At 43.7% G+C, this 19784-nt stretch overlaps 1 protein-coding gene across 4 annotated transcripts in view; it reads right to left on the reverse strand.

Annotated features, from left to right (window-relative positions):
• Nucleotides 1-17546, reverse strand: part of ELK3 (ETS transcription factor ELK3) — a 35674-nt gene extending 18128 nt beyond the window's left edge. Inside the window, exons 1-3 of one of the 4 annotated variants that reach the window (XM_035551574.2) lie at nt 16719-17545; nt 9995-10095; nt 564-772 (exon numbers count right to left, since the gene is read on the reverse strand). In XM_035551574.2, coding sequence (XP_035407467.1) covers nt 564-770 — 207 coding nt within the window. In that variant the 5' untranslated portion in view covers nt 771-772; nt 9995-10095; nt 16719-17545. Of the gene's footprint in view, nt 1-563; nt 773-9994; nt 10096-15990; nt 16011-16718 lie in introns of those variants that run through there. The other 3 variants (XM_050710374.1, XM_035551573.2, XM_050710376.1) reach the window with 3 other exon arrangements.
• Between the last annotated feature and the right edge of the window lie 2238 nt (nt 17547-19784).

Raw genomic sequence — 19784 nt, forward strand, 5'->3', positions numbered from 1 at the left:
AAAGCTCTGGGAAGACCAGCTAAAACATGGGGCAACAGGATCTATGTTCCAAAAGATGTGTCCCATGAAAACTTTGAAAACTCATCCCCACCCTCTATACTGCTGGGTTGTTTGTGTCCTTTCCCTGCTCTAACATAGGTGGTACCCGATGCTAAAGCTGCCACTGCCTGCTGCACCACAGCATTACTGCTTTCTGCCACCTCCCTGCATTCCTGAAGATCCTGTGCAGGCTGTAATAATCAAACAGTTCTCCGTTATTAACAGTTATTTTATTGTTGTCAAAAGCTACAGAAAATGTTGGGTAGCCAAACACAGAAACACATGAAAGCGTCAATAAGTGTCGATCTAGGTCAAAATCTTCCCCCCCCACCCCAGGAAATGGATGTGCAGTGTTTTCCTGTGCATCTTTCAGCTGCCCTCTTACCTCCACCACGATTGCCTTCAGTAGTACCGTCTGTTGTAAAAACTGCTTAAGGGAACTTTTAAAAGTGTCCACATAGAGGTGAAATATTAAATGGTAGTGTTTCTATTTTCTTAGTCTGCATGAGAATAACAAAATTTACCTTGTCATAATAGTATCTGAGCGCTCGGCTCAGCTTGTCATAATTCATATTAGTTTTGTTTTTTCTGAGTCCCCACAGCTTAGCCACTTCTTCTGCCTTGAGTAGCTTGAATTCGCCATCATTAGACGTCCAGCAAATCAGGTGCTCATGTTTCTGGTCTAGCAGCAACTGCAAAAGGAACTGCCACAGCGTGATTGCACTCTCCATACCTACAAGGGACAAAGGAGAGCAATGGTGTGAAAAACATCTGGGAGGTGGTAGCGGGAACAACATTCATTTCAGTAATAAGCTCTGTGTAAGAGTCATCCTGCATAATTTGGCAAATGAAACCACATCATTCACAACCATGCTCGTCCATGAGACCTGCAAGTCCTGCACTCCTGTTTCAGTATTTTTTTTCCACTGCTATTTTCTGATGGGACACATAAAATACAGCAAGTATTTAGGAAAGCACTGCCCACTTAGTTCACATGGTGCAACAGAAGAATAAATGTAAGAATGACTATATTCTAGTTCAGCACAGGCGCATACACAACTTAACTTGAGTGTGCTACCGCTGAAGACAATTTTTATTGTAATAAAGATATAGCTGTAACTGGCCTTTTGAACCACACAACTACAAGATGATATTCACACACACAAACACTTTCAACAACACTGCCAGCCTTAGCATGTTTAACACTGTATCAAATCATTTTTTCTTGGCCTCTTTTGATACAAATATCTGGCCATGTCAAGGGAGGGGATTCTCCCCCTTTAACTCCACTCTCGTGAGACCCCACCTGGAGCCCTGTGTTCAGCTCTGGGGCCCCCAGCACAAGAAGGACCTCGAGCTGTTAGAACGAGTCCAGAGGAGTGCCACGAGGCTGATCAGAGGGCTGGAGCACCTCTCCTACAAAGACAGGCTGAGGGAGTTGGGGTTGTTCAGCCTGGAGAAGAGAAGGCCCCGGGGAGACCTCACAGTGGCCTGCCAGTGCCTAACGGGGGCCTACAGGAGAGCTGGGGAGATGTCAGGGAGTGCAGTGATAGGACAAGGCTTTAAACTAAAAGAGGGTAGGTTTAGATCAGATATAAGGAAGAAATTCTTCACTCAGAGGGTGGTGAGGCCCTGGCACAGGTTGCCCAGAGAAGCTGTGGATGCCCCATCCCTGGAGGTGCTCAAGGCCAGGCTGGATGGGGCTTTGGGCAGCCTGGTCTGGTGGGAGGTGTCCCTGGGGTTGGAACTGGGTGGACTTTAAGGTCCTTTCCAACCCAAACCACCCTGAGATTCCAGGTTATATCTAACTAATGCAGATTTAAAGATGCCAGCACTACTGGATTAATTCACTGTGGTGTGAATGGGGTTAATTATTACTTGACTTACCTTTCAATATGTAACAATGTATGTTTTTGTCTTTCTCTAAACAAACTCTCGATTTTTAATTTCCCTGCTCATTTTGTTTCCTAATACATTACTCTTGCACGTCGGGTTTCCTGCTTCACCTTTCCTTTGGTGTGTTGACCACCAGAGGGCAGAAGACTTCTAACTATTCCCTGTAGGCAGCAGTACAGCAGGAGACTGAGCCTCTTCAGTACGTCCCCAGAGAGCAGAAATCGTTTGTCTTACTAAATTCACCAGATGCTGCTGTATGCTTGCCTTCACCACACAGTAGTTGAAGAAGAAGAATTGCGTAAGCTTCACTCGTGTAAAAACCAGGTAAAGATACAAGAGAATATTGTAAATAGTTTTACACAAAAATACAGAGTTTGGAGCATTGCTTTGGTCAACATAATTTCCAAGCACGCAGGCCAAACAAGGTTTTGCAGAATTAATTATGGTTTTACTATCCCTGCAAAAGCTTTGCTTCTCTAATTAACTGAGGATCAGTTAACTGAGGACAGAAACATACACCCTTGACACCCAGCTGTGTAACACAACCACGCAACACCTTCAAGAGATGGCAAAGGCTCACAGGACCACAATGCATTGAAACAGAACTGCCTATAGGGATGCTTTGGCACTTTCAAAGGTCTTGCATTTGCTCCATTGCATTTTTTATCACTCTATATCCAGCGTAGGGCAAGAAAAAAATATACAGCTACAATTCAAAATAGCTGAATGCTATATACTTGCTTTACTGTCTTAGAGGTTCCTTTAAATTACACCATCAGTGCAAGTATTAACATCCTTAGTGGATTAATCATCTGTAATGTCATTGCTATTACAGTATCCCTATTCATTGGCATCACAGATACATACCTTTTCATTAATATTTAAAGTTTTGCAACTTACACTACTACACATAGTAGGTATATGCAGCCATATTGCTCTAAAGTAATCATAGTTTCTATACATTATATATTACACAGAGGTACTCGCGTAATTCCAGCTCAAATCACACAGTTCTCTTGAACAAGAAAGCACACAACTTTTTTTTTCCTCTGGAAAATTAGACGTAATTTTCTTCAAAATTGTATAAAAATGCATACAGGTGTCCCAGGTTACAAAACCTGTCTACGTAATGTCAGCTGAGGAAATTAACAGATGGAATAGTTATACAATCACCAATACAAACTCCACCCCCATGCTGTTACCCAAAACAGTGTAATACCTTAGAGATGCAATTCTCTCCTTGCAGACCTTAAATTACATCTTCCCTCAGATGATCAGCAATCACGTCCCCTCAAAGAATTTAGGTGGAACTGAGCTCCCAGCACAGTGTACTTTGTTGCAGGCTCCTCCATCCCCATCCACCTCTGGCTAAGAACACTCACCACGTAACCTACGGCTAACGCTGCACTACACTTCCCATTATGAACGTGTTTTCCCTTGGTTATCATCTTACCAAATGTAAACAGTTTGGGATTCCATTTCCTTTACCAAACGTGGGCCTCATGGCAGCTCAGCCATAGCATAACGCTGTGGAACAGCGCAGGCCTGCGCTGGCCTACGCACCCTACACGGGTGCGTACCCACCCAGCGCTACCCTCGGGTTACATTATAAAAGGTTATCACCACCACTTACAGCCATACAAGCTTAGAGCAACCGTACGCATGTGGTTGCTGCACGAGGCAGATCAAGCAAACTACACTGTCAGCTGATCATTAATTGTATGTCCCCTGTCTTTGTCCCCTCAAGCACCCAACTTGAGGCCATCGGGTCTGATGTGCTGAGGGCTGAATGTTCACAGCCAGAACCACCTTTAATGGAAATGCTATGCAGAGCATATATGGCGATGCAAGATCTTTAAGTATTATGAAAAAGGAGGCTTCAGGCATTTCAAATGGAGTACCATATATTTGGTAAATTGGTGTTAATGTTTGTGCCTCATTTTCATTCTCTAAAATGTGATTTGCAGGGGAGTACTAAAAATCCAACCTGCAGTGACAGCATTGTTTTTTAAACGGTTCAAAATACTTTATTTCCAATCAGGTCAACTGAAGTATTAACCTGCCTTTGTTTATGGGCACCATTTTGGCATTCCACAAATTATTAACTATCCTCTTGGGTGGACAACGTGGCCTCACACTGTACTTGCACCTGATTTGACTGGTGGAGCAAAAGAATCACCCAACAGATGTATCCCAGGCCATGTAATTTAACCAAAAACACATTACTACACTAAAAAAATATTTTAAATTATGACTGGGAGGAGTTGGAAATCTTCAAAATACTCTGTATTTCATTTATGTATTTTCTAATTCTTTTGAACTTTTACTGACTCAAAAGGAATCCAATGTTTCTCCTTAATTTGACAGAAATGGGTGCCAGGATGTGATCACTTCCTACAGGGAATATATTTCACATTTCATTCAACTATTTACTAATATTAAATTGTAATAATAAATATTCCTGTTACTTCTGTGCTCTGTACAGGATTTGAATGCTGGGCAGAAGATAATACATGTAACCACATACTGAATGATGGTGATTAAAAGAAAAATGGTTTTAAAAAAATCCCTTATTTAGACAGTGACATTCGTCTATGGTACAGAATGACAACCTATGGAAGAAAAATATTCTGTGCTACGGAAAGTCTAATCTGAATTCATACAGACAGAAGAATCAGAATTTATTTTTTCATGCTCTAACTTGAACATGTGGTTACCATTTTTCGAATATTTATACAAGGCATTTTACACTCAGATATTTTCTAAGCCACGAAACAAAGTTTGCTAGGTTGACCTCACCTAAATAGTCTGGTAATTTTACTTTGTGTTCAGTTCCACTACCACTGATGCAAAAAAATCAGTGGCAGAGCTGATTACACCCTAAGAATTATACTTGGAAGTGCAGCATCAAATGGCAAAAGGATGTTTCAGAGCCGAGTTTCCTGAAAGTCTATTTCTTGGGCAACAGTGACAGCCAACCACACTAATACCCATCTGTGTGCAATGTGCATTCTTCAAATGCATCCCTCTGTAAAAAGGCCACCAACAGCATGGCAGTGTAATCTGATGCGATCTCCACACATCACATTTTACATTCAGGACTGATGTGGGAAGGAGGAAACCCGGAATACCTGCGCTGGTAATATCACCCCTGTTTGTTTCAACCAAACTAAGGGCCTAACTTAAATGCCTGGACTTGGAGCAGCAGTGAAGTCAGCACTGAAAGCTCTCCCTGAAAGCGAAATACATCCGCGTGGGTGAGCATCCCACCCAAGATCTGATTTTCCTGTAAACAGGGGGGAAAATACCAAAGACTGGCTCTCCACTTGGTGTGTTGAGATTGACTTCTACCAGCACGAGCAAATGTTATGAAAACATTGTGCAAGTTACACTAGAAATGGTTAACACATATGAATATGTGTGCTGATGACCACTTTTTTGACCAAGACAGTGCATATAAAATTCTATAGGACAAAATGTCAGTAAAGCGGCATTAAGGCTATAAAAATAAGTCATTAACCTACCAGGAAAAGTAAAAGAAACAACCAAGCCATCTTAATCCAGGCAGCAGAAAACCAGAAGGCTCAGAAACAAAGCTAGCTAAATAAAAAGTTCATTATCAGAAAGATTTATGACATGAACTGTGAGATACATAGGATACTCTTTGAAGCATTAAGTTTTGTAGGATGCTTGCAAAGGAAAAGCTAGGGGAAAAAAAAAAAGGAAGGAAGCTGGAAAGCAGCTCTGTAGCATTCAGAACGTCTGCACAGGTTCTTAGCTTCCATCTGACTGCGTTAAAGCTGCATACTCATCCCTCATTCTCCCAGATATGCCAGGGAGATTTCCTGAATCCTTTCTCCCCACTCTACGTTAGCTCCTCCATTGGCCTTTCTGAAATAGAGAGACATACTGCTGCTCCTGGGCAATCAACGTGCACAAGCTCTGAAGTCTAGACCCAGAGATTCCGCCAGGCATTAGGGTCAAAACCAGTCCCTTGTCACTTCACAGGGTCTGCAGAGGGACATCTGGGGCTCTGAGCCACACAGCAGGTCATGGGATGTGGGGATGAGGAGGAGGAGATGAGTGGGACAGACTGCCTGGGGAGCCCAGGGACTGGGGAAAAAAAATGGGGATCGATTAAATCAGGAAGACATAAAAGTGTCAGCCAGCATTATGCACTGTAAGTAGTCACACAGAGCTGGTGATCAGACAGGTATGTGAAAAGGATTAAGACACAGAGTCAGGGCAGGGAAATTAATTTCACTCCGTGTATGAAAAAAACGGCTGATTCCTTCTGCAGCCAAAGCAGCTGTAAAGGATCCAGCTCCTTTTCTTACACCCCACCGCAGCAGGCACACACCTCCATTTACACGGCTCCTACAGGGAAGCGTGTGCTTTTGCAAGCACGCAGCATTTCTCTGCAACAGATGCCTTATTTTTCCTTTTCGACTAGTCTGGGAAATGCGTGTCTATTTTTTTGTGCATCCATTTACTGCTTTTGAATCCTAATTCTGGCGAGCAGCATGTTTTTTGGAGCAGCGTGACGTGGGGCATTGTTAGGTTCTCATTCACGTTCACATTCGGCTTCCTTTATTTCTGCAGGTTGCAGCCAGGAAACTGGAAAATGGGCCACAGGAAACCTGGCCTCCTACATCTGTCCCAGTTTGTAATAGCAGCTCTGGTTTTATTTTTCTAAGTGTCTCAGGTTCATTTTAACCCTTGAGAGGACTACTGCAACAACATGTGAAAGAACATGTCTCCTTTGCCTTTTGTTTTTAAACACGATTTCTCAATATTGGAAACAGAGAGGATGGTAAACGACACTCTCTTTTAAAACGCAATAATACTTACATGCAGTTATGTGAGTTTAAAAAAAACACTTTTGTTGGAAAGGACCAAAATAATTCAATTCCACAAGGGCAAGGATCAAAGACGAAATAATATATTTTGAGAAAAATATAGAATAAGGCAGACTCTAGCTGTTCCAGCCCTATTTATTTTTGACATAGTTCTGACATGAATGTTTGCATGGAAAGTTAACACCTTACAAATGCTCTACGCTGATCTTACTCTTTTGCATTTTAGTTTCTAAAAAAAAAAAAATTATTTGTTTTGTATTTCATAACAGAAGCAAAAGAGAGCTGATTGAGAAAAGGTATTTTTGTAGAATAACCACAAAAATCAGTCCCACCTAACATTTTCCACTGAAACTTAGCCTGCATAACGAGTATATCACAAGAGATTAAAGAGAACTGCCAAATCTGTCCAAGTGTTTGCTATGAAACATTTGAAAGACCAAGGCAAAAGTCTGAGTCAGTCCTCACACTTTGTTTCTCAACAGAGATGCTTCAAGGGTGATAAATAGGATGTGGTTGGTGAAAAGTCAGTGATTCTGCCAGAAAGGAGGAAAAACAAATATCAATGTGTTTATGTAGCAAGTTTTCAACTACCCATCATCAAAGGAGATCTTGCTGCTAATTTAATTGGCCTGGAAAAAATAAGCTCACAAATGAGTGTGTAAATATACCTAGTTTAACCTGATGCAGAACTTTCTCTGTTAAAGGTTAATAAATCAAACTGATGGTGCTATCCACATCCACTGCACTTTGGGGGACTGGCGGTGCGTATGATACAGAGTGCTGGTAATTTTTCCACATCCAGCAACGAGGACATTTCCTGCCAGAGCATCCTCCAAGTTCTTCTATTGTGTTGAAACTGCAAAAACTTTCTAAATCAGGACTTCCTCCTATTATATTTCAGAGGCGTCTTTCTGGGAAATGCAGATTCAAGTGAAAAAAAAATAGGAATTCCTGCAGCACCACCCAGTGGAAACATTAGAAAAAGTTGCAGAGTGCCCCGGCACAGAAGTTCCGATCCAATTCAGCAGTACAGTAATGTTGCCACACAAATCCAAATCGGTGTAGGGATGTGCCAAAAAAGCACAGAGGGTTTTCCTGGCTGGTGTCCTTAGCAGAATCACATGAGGTATGCCTACTCTGCGTCTCCTGCATAATAGCCGTCTCTTTATATTATAATTTAAAAGATTATTTACAGTAAAGTGTAATAATTTGCAGGGTTTCCTTCTCAAGCAAGAATACCCACTGTTCTGGCCTCAGCACGTTTAAAAAAAATAAACAGACTCCTGCAGTTAACAGCAACATGAAAGACAGCAACAAGACCTAGCAAAATATTACATGCTAACACGGTTACTCTGCAGAAAAGAAAGCATTCGTACACATGTCCAGCAACAGTTCCAGCAGGTATATTTGGAAATACAATGTTTTCAGTGTGTTTTATTATTATTATTATTATTATTTATTATTATTTTTAATAAGTCAAAGAAAGGCTGAGGTGGATGTCCAAAGGAAAAAAGTTCTACAACCTGCACATTAATACAACAAAGGTCTGATTGCCTGCCAACAAGAGGTGTGGTGACACCACCTCTAAAACATGGGTGTTTTGGAGATTCTCCGTAAGGATGTAGTTCTTAAATTCCTTGTATAAGGATCCTTACTTCCATCCATGAGGATGCAAGAAACCATTTTAATCAGACTGTGTGGAAGCCCTCAGCAGGAGGAAACACGGCTAGGCTAGTTGCCTCCCTGTGAAGGGCTTAAAAAACAACCTGCTCAACTATTTCTAACGCTAGCTGTAAACAGAACTACATAAACCTGTAATGGCTCCAACCATTCACCTTGGGAAAGACATAAAATGAATGCAGGCTCCTCACACTGCTTTCTGTCTCCTCATGTGGTGCACATCTGTGGCATGCTGGCAGTACGCTACGCTGCAATCTGAGGGACTTCTGGTTTCAAAGCCAGCTCTATATGTTTATTTTCCCCATACGACTTTCTCTTACATTTTTGCCAGCATCAGTAGGACACAGTTCACGATTATTTGACTGTCCTATGTAAACCCTCTGACAGCCTCTGGTAACTTCAGAGAAAATATGCATGGAAACAAAAAAATAGCTAAAGACACAAGAGGCCAGATGATAGTCTTCAGCAACAGTGGCTATCCTCAAAGTTTCCTTGGCATACTGATGATTGCTCCCAAATTTAAATGCTTTTTCCTTCGCAGTACACCTTTCTTAAACTGAAGTACCAACACCTCCACTGCTGTGACAGCAGACTGAATGCTCGGTAACTTATGCTAGGGGCTGTAAGTTATTAAATGGTGTATTAATACTATCAGCTGCATCAAATGGTGCTTTTCAAAGATTTTATATTCAAATTCTTAAACTAATCTTCCCCTGTTGATTTTTCCTAGACTAGAAACTCCGACAGACAAGCAGGCCTTGTCTAGGCCTGCGGGCAGACAGGAAGCTGGTCAAAACGAAAGGAAATGCAATTCTGGCAGTTCTGCTCAGGCAAACTGAGGCAGCTGGCAATTTCTGTGAGACCTGAAGCACGGCAAGGTGATGGTGGCTCACACTGCCAGCTGGAGCTCGCCTTCCTATGCACACCGAATTGTCAGAGCGTGCTGGATTAGCACGATGAGTCACTGAACTATTCAGTGACATCAACAGCTTACCTGTATATTCTCACGTTGCAAGAGGACTCAGTCACAGCATTATACCGAAAATGGTGTAACACAATTCAGCAGATGGCAACCTACGTGCATATAGGAAGATTTTATCCGGACTCTTCCTTCCCATACAATTAGCACTGCTGTAACAGTTCATAGAGCACAAGCCATGGTGCAAGTTGCTTAATCATAAATAATGAGCAACCAATCACAACACTAGTTAAAGTCTGTTTTTCACTTTAAATGGTATTAATTCTGTGTGCAATGGTCTCATAGTAAAAACATAAATTAAGAATCTCCTTTTACGTGTCCAGATCTCAAAAATCTGGTATTCTCCTCCCTTCTCAGTGCTAATCAACGTTCTGTTATGCATGTTTACCATGAGCTAAGCTAAACTGAAACCCAATTGAAAGTCTATTTTAGCTTCTAACATTACTCACTTGTCTAGTACACCAACAAGAACTTGAATGTCACACCTACACTCTTCCCCTAGCATCAGTAATTAGCCAGTGGAATACCCGACAGAATGTACCTTAAAATGTGTGAGATTGCAGCCAACAGAAGAGCTGGTTGTTGGCCTCCTGTACTGTCCATGTCCTGTCTATTCGAACTAATTGCCATGGCTGCTGCAAGCTACGAAGGAGAGAGAAATGGGAGAGTATTTCAATGATTATAGCAAACTTCAGCCCGTGAGAGCTGCCTAGATTGCCTGTGCTTAGAAATGACATTAATACACCAGCCAGGCTGTTAGTGTCTCTGCTGCTCAGGATGCACAACAGCCATCATTTGGACCTGCACACTGACTCCTCGACGAGATTCCACGTTCAAATAAAGTTTAAAGACTACATCCCCTCTCCTCAACTTGGACCAGACTGCGCAGCCAGTTTTATTGCACCCCGTTCCCAGGAAAGACCAGGAATCAGCCCAGCCTTGATACCGCTCTGTTTTGGAAGCGTTTCTATCGGAGACCTTCAGCACTGCAGCAGCGGCAGCAGGACGGAGGGCTGCAGCCGTGCTTGCTGTACCAGCCCAACTCCACGCTAGCAGCTTGCTGGCCTAACCACACATGCTGGCTGCTCTGAGTCTGCTCTGAGTCACCAGGCTCCACAGGGGCCCGTATCTGGACTCCAAACCCAATTCCCATCTCAGCCATATTAGTGTAACACGGAAGAAATTCTCTGAAGGTAGGCAACTTTCTCCAGATTTTGCTAACATAGCACCAACAGGAATTTGCTCTTACTTTCTAAGTGCTTTTTAAAGATTGTTTCTTCTCATGAATTACTGTAAATTGCTGGGAAGAGGTAATAGTGCTACTTGAGTCTATAAACTTTTTGTTTGTGTTGTACTGTGACTTGATACAACAGAGGCCACTCAACGTTACCACAAGATAAACATTTAAAACAATAACACTCATTAGCATCCTTCCCCAAAAGCTTACACTAAAATATATCTGATCAATTTTCTACATATCAAAAAAAAAAAAGATGAAGAGAGATGCAGAGCTGCAGTGAAGAGGTGCTGTCACCACAACAGAGGCAAATGGATGTGTAATAGAAACCTGTTTTCCAGACAAACTGCCAGCTGTTTTGCAAAACAAGGATGGGAAACTTACAGGAGGTCATTCAATTAAAGGCTTTATGACTCTTTAGATGAATTATATAAGCCAAGTCTATTCTTATTTGTACAACTGTAAAAAACGTTATTTTATATAAACGTCTTTTTTGCTGGTTCACTAACATTTTCAGAGAAAGACCCACCTAGTCAAATTACACTACCAGAATTTTATACTTAGGTTAGTGCTTAGAGAGCTTTTACCAATTTTGCATGACTAGTAAGCATCACAAAAATTACAACCAATTGATTCATTGCATAATTTAATGTCAGCTAAAGCAATGAGATAATGTGTAAGATGTGGCTTTTCCTCTCCTAGTACCTCACGTGATCTCTCACTTAGGATCCACAAGATTTTAAAAAAATTGCATAAAGTTGAAGAAACTAAGAGTGTGTTGTTTGCACAGCAGCCCAAACCCATCAGCAGGTAGCAATGGGTATTTGTAAAGACCATCCGAGCTGTATCCTGAATCTGCAAATATGGAATAGCCAATTGGCCAGCAGAGACCCAGTTTGTGGCATCCTACAGAAATCCTTCTTCTGAATGGCCTGAGCTGCACCTAACTCCTCCGCTGCGGAAAGAGCATGTGGTATAGTCTGCAGAAAACTTTCTTTCCGTAGCTAACAGCTATTTATCTGCGAAGTTCCCAGGTGTCGCCACCCAGGTGAGCGGTTTTCACCGCGTGGCCCACGCGTGCAGGGCTCAGCGGATCCCTCCCACAGGCCAGGCAGCGCAGCACTGCGACAGCCACGCTGACACGCCAGCTCCGCGCAACCGCTCGAAGTAATTACGGATCCCAAAACCACTGCTATAGATAGCCACAGCAGTGCTACCAGAGCAAGAAGGGCAAAAGCAGACACGGTACTGGTAACTGTGATGCCACAGGAGTGATAGGAAGTGTAACTTTCAGCTGAGCTGTATCTGCTAACGGCACAGCGAAATTTGGCCTCTGGCGTTCTCAACTATAATATGACTTAAAATAATTTCCTAAATAGTTAGTTATTCAGCACACTGTGAGATCCTGACCACGAATGACACTGGCTAGACAGACTGAGAATTCCAGAGTACTTTGGGTACCCCACAAAGCGTCCATATAAAATTAGACATGCAGAATGTCTGCGCAGTAATTAATCGGTGTTGAAGTAGCTGGCATACGATGTTTTTGTATCAATGCTAGCGGCAGGTATTTTGTTTAATTTTTGCTTTTAAAAAAGCAGCAAGTCTCCTTCAAAGAGCTTTTGAGTTTAAATCCACTCTTAAAAGTAAACCCTTAAGAATCTGAGTTTGGATACAACTCCTGGTACATAAACGGGTTGGGGTTTTAAGACAGTTTTAAGGACAAAGGTGCGCTTTCTGCTCGTGAAGCGCACAGGTAAGGTGTGCTTGGTGCTTCATCTGCTTTGTTTCCAGACACGTGGCCTTGTGTTTTGCAGAGCAGTGAGCTGGACTTCCTGCTCCTACACCTTGACGTTCTCCTGAAAAACCATGACTAATTCTTTCATCGCTCCATTCTTTAACCACTCGATCACACTCCAACATGAGAACAGATACGTTCAGTCTTTCAAGAGCTCCCAACAGCCTCCAGAACATTAGATGATCCTTTCAAAAAGCCACACGCCAAGTAAACACCTGCCTAAGGATTCAGGGCTGCAAGATTCCCTGCCGTGGGGAACACGGAGGGGAAGGCCACGGCGAATGACTCCCACCATGGGCAGCACGAGGTGGTTTGCAAAGGCCCCACAGCGAAAGCCTGCTGCAGGAGCCACTGGGTGTGGTTACCAACCACGCACAGCAGCTCAAAACCAGCCGCACTCCGAAACCAGCTCGGGCTAGCCATGCCCTGTAATAGGTGTCAAAGAAGAAAAAGAAAACCAGCCTTCAGACATGCTGCAGACTGGGGCCACCGACACCAGCAGGCTGCGGGCCGATAAATCGTGTGCTGCACGCAGGGGTGCAACCTGCCGCACCTCTGTGGCACTCCTCGACTCGCCAGTCCTTTTCTATCTCGGGTTATTTAGCACTGTGACACGCAGCCGCTCACCAAACACAGATAACTGTAACTACCTGACCATACCAAATGGATGCCATGCCACCGAGGTACCCGAGCTCAAATAAGGGTTTATATACACGCGCATCACTAATAACCATGCTGGGTCTCCCAGTCTTATCCCACTTTCCCCGATCTTTAGTGACCAAATCTTTTTATTCCAGCGTTACTTCTTTTCTTTGATTTTCTGAAGCCACAAAGTGCCATGTAATTGCATTCCCAAAGCTAACATTCGCATTTTCTATACAACTGAGGGGCCCAAGCGCCCCTACGTATTGCATGTACCTGTCTTCCCACACGTAAAGCAAGCTCCATGCACCACGGTGAACCTGCCAAAAGACTTTCATCCTGTGGCAAGTCCTCCAGAACAGGACGTTAAGTGAAGGCAGATTTCAGCTATACTGCCACTTGACCAGCAATACCGTCCCGATACGAATACCGCGATCATAGCACGCCCTGAAGTTGGCCTCCATCCCAAGAACGGCAATACAACGAGAAAGCAAAGTGCACATCATCAGACCTAGCACGCAGCAAAGGAGAATAATTCAGTCTTTGGAGCGAGACACTTGAATTATTTTCGTGATTTAAGTTTAATGAAATATTAAGTAATAGGAGCAAAGAAGCACCGTGCATCAGTAAGCAGTGAGAAGTGCTAATGGGTAAAACAAAATAGATTTTTGTTTGCTAATGGGTAAAACAAAATAGATTTTTGTTTCTACACATAAAAGCATCCATGCGTGTTGTGTTTTGTAAACACAGTTACAAGGAAGGCTGTAGCTGAGCTTCTCCCCCGTGCTTGTGCTGCTCGTTTCAGCTGTTGCATAGAGGAGGAGTTGGCAATACTGAGAAGGATAAAAGTCCTTTTTTTTTTCTTCTTAGGAACAACTCATGGAGGTGATCAGAAAACTGAGATATAAGCAGTTATGATAACATCTCATCCCTTAGCCAATAGCGTATTTTCTTCTCACACACTCTGTATTTCATAAATTAAAATAGGGAAAGAATAAAATCATAGTGAAACACCTCTAAGACCTTTTTATTACATAAGTGGAAAACCATCATGCATCGTTGGGTATTTGGATTTTTCTCTCTTCCAAACCGAACTGCTGTAACTTTAATACAATCTACGGACTGCTTCTCATTCACTGTTTCAAATATACAGAACACACAACTGTACATTACTACTACATCTATTTTTCCATGCGGACATCAAGATGTTTTTAATTAAGCTGAGTGAATGCGCTATATGAAATTTAGATGTGTATAGTATATCTACACTGCATATCTGTACGTACGAATGTGCGTGCTTCACCTACGCTGATTCAGCAGATGGCACACTGAAATTCCAGCAATGTTTAACGCAGTAAGTGGGCAATTAAATGTGCATATCTCAAGCAGAGATAATAAGAGCAAGGAAAAGCCTCATCGATAAGAGTTTGAGTGTTGTATGTCAAGCCGACTGTTCCCTAACGTATTCAACACATTTTTTAATGTTATGCATAGTGATGCACCTCTCCCTAAAGATCTAGAATTTTACAAAACAAATAAAACTCCAAAACCAGAAAATAACTCTCACTACCTGATGACTGCATTCAGTTGGAACAGAGGTCAGGCGTTTTCTGGTTTACATATTATTTTTAAATTTTTTTCTCTGCCCAACCATGAAATCAAGGGGCATCTGTGTCTGGAGGCCGTGTCAGTAATCCACTAATAAAACTCCTCCATAAAGTGACGTTAATGAGGAATTTTTCTGTGCAGCCTGGACACAGAAAGTACAGGAAACACCGAAGATCCTCAAAGGTAAACACATGGTGTATTGCAATTAGTCCTCCATCCAGTTACTATTTTGTTGCACACTATTTACTAGTTTAATGGTATCACACAGTAATTCAAGTTAAGTAGCTAAGTGTTATTTCCTCTAACTTGCAATTTTGTTCACATTTTGGACATTTCTTTAAGGATAAGAACACTTGCAAGCAACTCTCCATTTTCTTTGTTTTCTCCAGACTCTCCCCCCCCCAAAAAAAAAAAAAAGTTATCTTCTAACTGAAATTATAGATCACTGGGTCACGGCAAAAATCTTTCTAATTTTGAACATGGACATTTTTCATGACTGCTATGAAGACCAATCATCACAAAATAATTACACAAACCAATAAGTTAAAAGTGACATATACAAAATAAACATCACTTGAAAACCAAATACGTAAAGAAAGTACCAATACAGCAAGGTTACGTGAGAGAATATACAGCTGAAACACGCTCATCGCCCCAGCACCGTGTCACAAGAGTGTCTTTTTATCATTCAATCACATGCAATCGTCATGGATGCAGAGCTCATGTTTATCTTAACACAGCCTTCCGCATTCCCCATTTCTGCACTTCACCTTATGCAAATATTTAATAAATTGCTTTCAATCTGAAATAATCAAGAAGCCTGTATGAGCAAAATATGAGACGAACCACAACTTTCTGCTTGAAATCAAATGCAGCCATCAACTCCTGTAGTCCTCACGACCAAAAAGATGCTGCATTGTACAAACTTGTCTTAGCACTGCACCCCTAAGTAAATAAAGATGTAACTTGTCTCCCTTTCAACTGCAATGCTAGAAAGGCTGACAGGGCTTCACAAAACCCTCCTGTGTTAGGGAACGGAAACTCCTAATGAGATTAGTTGGTGTGTGTGCAGACATTACTTAGCCATGACTAAATGGGCTCTCTTCCTGCAGCCAGTGGAAAATTCAGGGAACTTTTTCCCCCTGCAGCATCAGAGTCCCTCTAACCTTCAGCAAAGCCAGATCCAAAAACAACTCTCCACTTTCTCTCCCTTTCTCTCTCTCTCTCTCTCTCTCTCTCTCTTTTTCCTTACAAACATTTTCAGGGCTTTTTTCAGCTGGTCGTGGAAACTATCAGCGTCGGCCAAGGGGTCTTGGGGCAGGGGGTGGCTCAGCAAAGTGGGGAGGGGGAGGGCCGGGCAGAACGCAGAGGACTACAAAGGAAACTGTAAAAAGAGCAAATATATAAACCTGAGAGGGAGAAAACCACAGAGTTTCTTTGTGAGCTGCAGTGACTCATTTTCAAGATGTTGTCTGCTGCCAGTTTCAAACCGGAAGCGCATGGCAATTAGTCTTGCTGTTTCCAGACAAGCCAGAAACTCTCCCGACACTTTTTTTTTTTTTTTAAAGCCCCTTTTGCAGTTTCTGCGGCGGCCTCCCCCCTTCACCCCCGCACCCCCACAGGCGGCTCCGGGGTCCCCTCCGGCGCCCCCTCGGCGGTGTCACCCCCCCAGGCTCCCTTATCGCGATGCTGCCCGGGGGAGGACCGGGGCAGGACGCGGCTGGGGGGCTCTGCAGGGGGTTTGGGGGGACCCCATCCCCTCTCCTACAGCCCCGTCCCCCTCGCAGACCCCTGGGGCGGCGGTGTCCGTGTCCCCACCCCCCCCCCGGTCCCCTCACAGCGCCCAGCCGCCACCCCGCACCCCGACCCGCGGGGGCTCCCCTCTCCGAGGCGGGGGGGAAAGTAGGGGGTTTTGCGCCCTCCCCGCAGCCCCCCGAAACTTTTGGGGAGTTGTCCCGGCGCGGCAGCACCCGTACCTACCCAGAGCCTGCGGGGCTTTCCCGGTGCCTCCCGGTGCTTTAGAGGGAGCTGGGTAAAACCCCCCGGCTGCCCATGCTGACAGTCCTCTGCGAGCGCTCTGTTGCTCTTGTAACGAGATCCCGATCCCCCCCCTCTCTCTTTTTTCTTTTTTTTTTTTTTTTTTTTTTTTTTTTTGTCGGTGTGTGTGTGTGTCTGTGCGAGAGAGAGCGAGCAGGAAGTCAGGGCAGTCAGACAGAGAGCCGGCTCACTTCCTTTCCTGCATTATTCCCCAGGCGGTTTGCAGTCTGTGTAAACAGCCCTTTCCTCCCCTCGCCCCTCTCTCCGGCCGCCACCGCGCAGCATGGCCGTAGCGCCGGGCGCTCGCATGGCGCAGCCCTCACGGCACCTCCGAGCCCTCACCGGGAGCCCCGGCGTCTCCCCGACCTCCACCTCTTCCTGCGCTACACCCCCGGGGAGGAGCCTCCCGCCGCCGGGACCGCGGCTCTCCGGCACGGCCCCGCAGGTGACGCTCCGGGGCCGCCTCGGCCTCCTGGCGGGGCGACGGCCCTCAGGGGACGGCCCCGGGGGGGGCCCGGGCAGCGCCGCTGTCCCCAGCGGCTCCTCCGGGGGACCCGGAGACGCTGAGGGGAGCGGTGCGACCCGGCACGGAGCCGTGAGACGAGGGAAAGGAGGGCTCGGAGTCGAGGGGTGCTCGGGGTGCCGAGCCTGAGAGGGACCGTCCCGCTCCGGATCGCGTCTCTGAGGCACCGGAGGAGGCGTGCTGGGATGGGCTTAGGTTCTGAGCCTCGCTTCTCAGCTGTGTGTTTGGACTTACTGAAAGGGGATTTATTAAAGGATTTATTAAAAGTACTTCCCATGCTTGGTGTTACATCGTTGTATCTCATATATCTTCATTACATCTTCACTATATCCTCACTATATCCTCACTACTGATTTTATTTGGAAACTCCCAGAGCGAGGGACGTGTCTTCTCTCTGCCCAGCATAAAGTGCATCAGCGATGTAAAATACATAATACTTTACAATCAATACTGTGGTGCTATTTCTTTTAACAGATTTACTCTTTTTAACAGATTTACCGTTTCTTTTAACAGTCACAAGAGTTACCGTTCAAGCAATGCAGCTCCAAATGTTGTCAACGTGAAGTGACGTAGAAGCCGTGATTATTCTTTACCTCCCTAATGGCTTGTTCCTTGCAATGTCACTGGGAACAAAACTATGCGCCGATGAGATTAAAAAGCTCGTCGCAGTTTGCCACCAAGCATGAGCCAATAGCTTCCAAACAGCTGGCAGTAAGCAGACTGGTGGGAGTCTATGGAAATTGGTTGTGTTTCCCCATTCTCTTCCTCGTAACACGGTACTGGCACACCAAATTGCATAACTTTGTCATTTTCTTTAATTCCCTTTCAAGAAGTCATTCTGAATCAGAATACAGATGTGAGGTCTGCTCACTTGGTGTTTCCCAAATAAAGAATCATTAAAATATTTAGCTCCAGAAAGCACATTTCCTAGATTAAAACATGCAGCGGACAAAGTCCTTGCATTAAGTATCTAAGTCATCAGGGTGCAGGAATCAAGATTCACTTGGGAAGTACGACTGAAGACCTGATTTTCAAAAGCTGGGCAGCCAGAGGGGCTTTTATGGTCCCAATAATGCAATGTTGGACCAACAGCTGGGGGCACCCACCTTCATCTTCTGCATTTATCTTCCGTTAATTTTGTGAAGATGAGAAGAAGCAGAGACATTCCAAAGTTGCCTTGACCAGTACCAGTGGTGTGGGGATCTGAGAGAACAAACTCTCAAAGTCAATATTACTTTTCCAAACCAAAATTTCTTTTCTTTTACACAAAGTAAATAATGCTATGTCCTTAAAAAAGGTTAGAAAATGAACATGTTTATTTATCATGAGCACTCGAAAACCTTTTACAGCACTAGTTCTTCTTTGTCAAGGTAGTGAAGTAGAAAACTAAACAAAGCTGCCATGCTGGAGGCTGGGCAGGCACTGGGGGAGGGCTCTTCGTATCACCCTATGGATGGTGGAGAAGAAAATGAGAAATGTGTTCAATTGAAAAAAAAAAATCAAGATATGTTGGAAACTCAAATTCAGAAAATTCTGCTGGAAGTGGAAGAAAATGTGAGCTTTTGGCCAGGGCTAGTGATTCTAATAATATGGAAGTCATCTAGAAAATATTTTTTGAGACTACATCTATGTGCTTGGTAAAAACACTGTGCTTCCCAGAGTTGTTATTAAAATTCTCTCATCCATGATATCTACCTAGCTAAATTAGTTTAGACTTAACACTATCCTTAAGGACTAGCTGATACAAAAATACAAGATGGTGAACAAGGAAAATTGCAGGTTTGTATTGTGGAGGAGCCCTTTTCCTCTGCAAAAGCAATTCCACTCAGAAAACCTGTTTGTTAATGTAGTCATAAAAATGCTGGTTATGTTTTTAGCAGGGTCACTAGTCAACTTCCATGTCTCTATTCATGCCTATTCATCAGCGCATGCTACCATTACAACTGTTAATTATAAAGCCCAAGTCCTGTCCTTAAGCTGTTGAGATTTGGGGGTTTAGCTTTGGAAGCTGTTGTTCATTGCTCAGAGCTGGTCCAGACAACAGCTGTCACACTTGGAAAGAACCGGGAGTAACTAGAGGCAGCTCCCCTTCCACCAGAAAGGCACATTACCGCTACTGAAAGCCCTAATCTGATGGGTTCAGGCGAACTCTGCACAAACATATGCACCCAAGATGTCTCTGTGTGGCCTGTTTATCTAGGGATTGTAGAGTTTGTAAAAGAGCCCGTATTTATAAACCTGGCTTTCTGTTGAAAAAAATTGCCCCAAAGCATTCCTAAGTATAGTGACTATAATTCTGCCTCATTTTCATTAGATTACGTCTATTAAGAAACCAGGCTTTGTCTGTCCTTTCAGATCGTTTCTACTGTATTTTTAAAATGTTCATAAATCTCATGTGCTTCTATAATTAACCTATCTAAAGCAAAGAAACAACAACAACAACAACAACAAAAAAGGCAGATTTGCTGCTCTCCAGAGCTCTGTCT

This window comes from Cygnus atratus, chromosome 1 (assembly GCF_013377495.2).
Source record: "Cygnus atratus isolate AKBS03 ecotype Queensland, Australia chromosome 1, CAtr_DNAZoo_HiC_assembly, whole genome shotgun sequence".
NCBI classification, from domain to species: Eukaryota; Metazoa; Chordata; class Aves; order Anseriformes; family Anatidae; genus Cygnus; species Cygnus atratus.